Genomic DNA, 6,000 nt, shown 5'->3' on the forward strand with positions numbered 1-6,000 from the left:
AGACACACGCAGATAGACACACACAGATAGACACATACAGATAGACACACACAGAGAGACACAGAGACACACACACAGACACATACAGATAGACACAGAGACATGTACTGAACGACCTGGCGTCTAGCGGCATCGTGGAGAGAGACAGACTTGTACCGCACGGTGAGACACACGCAGATAGACACACACAGATAGACACATACAGATAGACACACACAGAGAGACACAGAGACACACACAGACACATACAGATAGACACAGAGACATGTACTGAACGACCTGGCGTCTAGCGGCATCGTGGAGAGAGACAGACTTGTACCGCATGGTGAGACACACACAGAGACACATACACATAGACACACACAGATAGACACAGAGACACACACAGAGACGCGTCTTGAACGACCTGGCGTCTAGCGGCATCGTGGAGAGAGACAGACTTGTACCACACGGTGAGACACACACAGATAGACACAGAGACACACACAGATAGACACACACAGATAGACACACACAGATAGACACACACAGATAGACACAGAGACACACACAGATAGACACAGAGACACACACAGAGACACACACAGATAGACACAGAGACACACACAGATAGACACAGAGACACACACAGAGACGCACACAGATAGACACAGATAGACACACACAGACAGAGAGACAGATTCATATTTGTGTGTGTGGCTGTGTGTGTGTGTGTCTGTGTGTGTGTGTGTCTGTGTGTGTGTGTGTCTGTGTGTGTGTGTCTGTGTGTCTGTCTGTGTGTGTAGAGTGGCTGATGCCGCTCTACCGGACTCAGTGGCTCACGATGCTGAGAGTGGAGCAAGACCTAGACAAGGGGTACACACACACAGACACACACACAGACACACACACAGATACACACACAGATACACAAACACAGACACACACACACAGACACACACACAGACACACACACAGACACACACACACACAGACAGACACACACACAGACACAGACACACACACAGATACACACACACACAGACACACACACAGACACACACACAGACACACACAGACACACAGACACACACAGACACACACACAGACACACACACACCCACACAGACACACACACAGACACAGACACACACACACACACAGACACACACACAGACACACACAGACACACACACAGACACACACACAGACACACACACAGACACACACACAGACACACACACAGACACACACACACACACAGACACACACACAGACACACACACAGACACACACACAGACACACACACAGACACACACACACACACAGACACACACACAGACACAGACACACACACAGACACACACACAGACACACACACACAGACACACACACAGACACAGACACACACACACAGACACACACACAGACACACACACAGACACACACACACACACAGACACACACACAGATACACACACACAGACACACAGACACACACACACAGACACACACACAGACACACACACAGACATACACACAGACACACAGACACACAGACACACACAGACACACACAGACACACACAGACACACACAGACACACACACAGACACACAGATACGCACACAGACACAGACACACACACAGATACACAGACACACACACAGACACACACACAGACACACACACAGATACACACACAGATACACACACAGACACACACACAGACACACACACACACAGATACACACACAGACACACAGATACACACACAGATACACACACACACACAGATACACACACACACACAGATACACACACAGGACACACAGACACACAGATACACACACACACACACAGATACACACACAGACACACACACAGATACACACACAGATACACACACAGACACACACACAGACACACACACAGATACACACACAGACACACACACAGACACACACACACAGATACACACACAGACACACACACACACACAGATACACACACAGACACACACACAGATACACACACAGATACACACACAGATACACACACAGACACACACACACACAGATACACACACAGACACACACACAGATACACACACAGACACACACACAGATACACACACACACAGATACACACACAGACACACAGATACACACACAGGACACACAGACACACAGATACACACACACACACAGATACACACACAGGACACACAGACACACAGATACATAGATACATAACTTCCATGTCTCTCTCTCCCTGTCTCCGTGTCTCTCTCTCCGTGTCTCTCTCTCTCCCTGTCTCTCTCCCTGTCTCTCGGTGTCTCTCTCTGTGTTTGTGTCTTTCTCCCTGTCTCTCTCTCCTTGTCTCTCTCTCCCGTGTCTCTCCATGTCTCTCTCTCTCCCTGTCTCTCAGTGTCTTTCTGTGTTTTAATCTATCTGTCTCTCTGTCTCTCTCCGTGTCTCTGTCTCTTTCTGTCTCTCTCCGTGTCTCTCTCTCTGTCTCTCTCTCCCTCCCTGTCTCTCTCCGTGTCTCTCTCTCTGTCTCTCTCCGTGTCTCTCTCTCTGTCTCTCTCTCTGTCTCTCTGTCTCTCTCCGTGTCTCTCTCCGTGTCTCTCTGTCTCTCTCCGTGTCTCTCTCCGTGTCTCTCTGTCTCTCTCTGTCTCTCTGTGTCTCTCTCTCTCCAGGCCAGTCGAGTTGGACTTGGAGGCTTTGGAGAAGCAAAGTTTGAGGTGCGGACGGAAGCTGAACAAAGATGGTGAAGTAAGACTGCTCACCCACACGCTCACCCACTCGCTCACCCACTCGCTCACCCACACACTCACCCACACGCTCACCCACTCGCTCACCCACTCGCTCACCCACTCGCTCACCCACACACTCACCCACACGCTCACCCACTCGCTCACCCACTCGCTCACCCACTCGCTCACCCACACGCTCACCCACACACTCACCCACTCGCTCACCCACACGCTCACCCACTCGCTCACCCACACGCTCACCCACACGCTCACCCACACGCTCACCCACTCGCTCACCCACACGCTCACCCACTCGCTCACCCACACGCTCACCCACTCGCTCACCCACACGCTCACCCACATACCCACACGCTCACCCACACGCTCACCCACACACTCACCCACACGCTCACCCACACGCTCACCCACACGCTCACCCACACGCTCACCCACACGCTCACCCACTCTCTCATCCTCGTGTCTTTCTCCCCGTGTCTCTCTCCCCGTGTCTCCGTGTCTCTCTCCCCGTGTCCCCGTGTCTCTCTCCGTGTCTCTCTCTCTCCGTGTCTCTCTCCGTGTCTCCATGTCTCTCTCTCCGTGTCTCTCTCTCCGTGTCTCTCCCCCCGTGTCTCTCTCTCCGTGTCTCTCACCGTGTTTCTCACCGTGTCTCTCTCTCCGTGTCTCTCTCTCCGTGTCTCTCTCCCCGTGTCTCTCACCGTCTCTCTCTCTCTCTCATCCTCGTGTCTCTCTCTCCGTGTCTCTCTCTCCGTGTCTTTCTCCGTGTCTCTCTCTCCGTGTCTCTCTCTCCGTGTCTCTCTCTCCGTGTCTCTCTCTCCGTGTCTCTCTCTCCGTGTCTCTCTCCCCGTGTCTCTCACCGTCTCTCTCTCTCTCTCTCATCCTCGTGTCTCTCTCTCCGTGTCTCTCTCCCCGTGTCTCTCACCGTCTCTCTCTCTCTCTCATCCTCGTGTCTCTCTCTCCGTGTCTCTCTCTCCGTGTCTCTCCCCGTGTCTCTCTCCGTGTCTCTCACCGTCTCTCTCCGTGTCTCTCTCTCCCCGTGTCTCTCTCCTCGTGTCCCCGTGTCTCTCTCCGTGTCTCTCTCTCCCCGTGTCTCTCTCCCTGTGTCCCCGTGTCTCTCTCCGTGTCTCTCTCACCGTGTCTCTCTCCCCGTGTCTCCGTGTCTCTCTGTCAGTACTGCTGGAGATGGACCGGCTATGCGTTTGGCTTGGACCTGCTGGTTAGCTACTCAAATCGGCTGTTCGTGTTCAAGAGGAACACCTACACACAGCAGTGCAGTGGAGCCGTGAGCCTGGCTCCAACACGATCACTCTGTTACAGGCAAGACACACACACACACAGATACACACAGCAGTGCAGTGGAGCCGTGAGCCTGGCTCCAACAAGATCACTCTGTTACAGGCAAGATACAGATACAGATACACACACATACAGATACACACACACACAGAACTACACAGATACACACACAGATATATACATAACTACACACAGATACACACACAGATACACACACAGATACACACACAGATACACACACAGATACACACACAGATACACACACAGATACACACACAGATACACACACAGAACTACACAGATACACACACAGATATATACACAACTACACACAGATACACACACAGATACACACACAGATACACACAACTACACACAGATACACACACAAATAATTGCCCCTACAGTCTGTTAAGGCTACACGGGGGATCTTTGTCTGTCTGTGCGTGCGTGCGCATAGGTTGTGACGATTACCCGCAGGAATGCTGGGCCACCCCTAGGTCGACTCAGCCTCAAATGAGTACCTGGTGCGGCGGTGTAGTGTAGTGAACATCGCCACTAGGGAGACAAAGGCAGGTCGGGCGTGGTGCTGGCCACCCACCCCCTCTGTGTGTGTAGCCACAGTGCCTGTAGCCTTCATAGGCAGCGCTGCTGCTGCTACTCGCTACTAGCAGCACTTGCCCCTGCGGTCTGTTGAGGCTACACGGGGGATCTTTGTCTTTGTAGGTTGAGAGTCATCTCTTTGGATGCTGCTGGGAAAATTCAGTTCCAACATTCGACCGGTTACCAAACCCTGTCTCTGGAGAAAGACCAGGTAAGATGCGGGGAGACACGGGGAGACGCGGGGAGACGTGGGGAGACGCGGAGAGACGCGGGGAGACACGGCGAGACGCGGGGAGACGCGGGGAGACGCGGGGAGATGCGGGGAGACACGGGGAGACACGGGGAGACACGGGGGAGACACGGGGAGACACGGGGGAGACACGGGGGAGACACGGGTGCGCGCGTGTGTGTGTGTGTGTCTTGGTATTTGAATGCCTTTATGTGTTTGTCTGTGTGTGTGTCTGTATGTCTGTATTTATGTGTATTTGTGTGTGTGTGTCCGTATATCCTTCATGTCTCTAAGTTGGCACAGTAGGGGGCACAGGTGGTGCATTAGCCAGTCATCTCGGTCCTCTCAGTCAGTTGACCCGTGGCACCTGCTGGGTCTGCCCCGTGACCTCCTGCCAGCGGGCGTTCGACACTTCACGTGGCCTCAAAGTGCACCTAGTCTGGCACAGGCGTCGTGGTGACGTCACCGCCACTTAGTGGTGAATGGCGGTTGTTGTTGTCACTGTGTGTTACACTGTGTCACTGTGTGTGTGTCACTGTGTGTGTGTCACTGTGTGTGTGTGTCACTGTGTGTGTCACTGTGTGTGTGTGTCACTGTGTGTGTCACTGTGTCACTGAGTGTGTCACTGTGTGTGTGTGTGTCACTGTGTGTGTCACTGTGTGTGTGTCACTGTGTGTGTGTGTCACTGTGTGTGTGTGTCACTGTGTGTGTGTGTCACTGTGTGTGTCACTGAGTGTGTCACTGTGTGTGTGTGTCACTGTGTGTGTCACTGTGTCACTGTGTGTGTGTGTCACTGTGTGTGTCACTGTGTGTGTGTGTCACTGTGTGTATGTGTCACTGTGTGTGTCACTGTGTGTGTCACTGTGTGTATGTGTCACTGTGTGTGTCACTGTGTCACTGAGTGTGTCACTGTGTGTGTGTGTCACTGTGTGTGTGTGTCACTGTGTGTGTGTATGTGTCTGTGTGTGTGTGTGTGTATCTGTGTCTGTGTGTATCTGTGTGTGTGTCTGTGTGTGTGTGTATCTGTCTGTGTGTGTGTGTGTGTGTATCTGTGTCTGTGTGTATCTGTGTGTGTGTATATATCTATCTGTGTGTGTGTCTGTGTATGTATGTGTGT

At 52.4% G+C, this 6,000-nt stretch overlaps 1 protein-coding gene across 2 annotated transcripts in view; it reads left to right on the forward strand.

Annotated features, from left to right (window-relative positions):
- Window positions 1-6,000, forward strand: part of GMCL1 (germ cell-less 1, spermatogenesis associated) — a 30,945-nt gene that overhangs the window by 21,102 nt on the left and 3,843 nt on the right. For both annotated transcript variants that reach the window (XM_078884497.1, XM_078884498.1), the window contains 4 exons: window positions 786-855; window positions 2,681-2,756; window positions 3,927-4,072; window positions 4,778-4,865. In XM_078884497.1, the coding sequence (XP_078740623.1) occupies window positions 786-855; window positions 2,681-2,756; window positions 3,927-4,072; window positions 4,778-4,865 (380 nt within the window). The remainder of the gene's footprint in view (window positions 1-785; window positions 856-2,680; window positions 2,757-3,926; window positions 4,073-4,777; window positions 4,866-6,000) is intronic.

The sequence above is a fragment of the Lampetra fluviatilis genome (genome assembly GCF_964198595.1).
Source record: "Lampetra fluviatilis chromosome 45 unlocalized genomic scaffold, kcLamFluv1.1 SUPER_45_unloc_4, whole genome shotgun sequence".
NCBI classification, from domain to species: Eukaryota; Metazoa; Chordata; class Hyperoartia; order Petromyzontiformes; family Petromyzontidae; genus Lampetra; species Lampetra fluviatilis.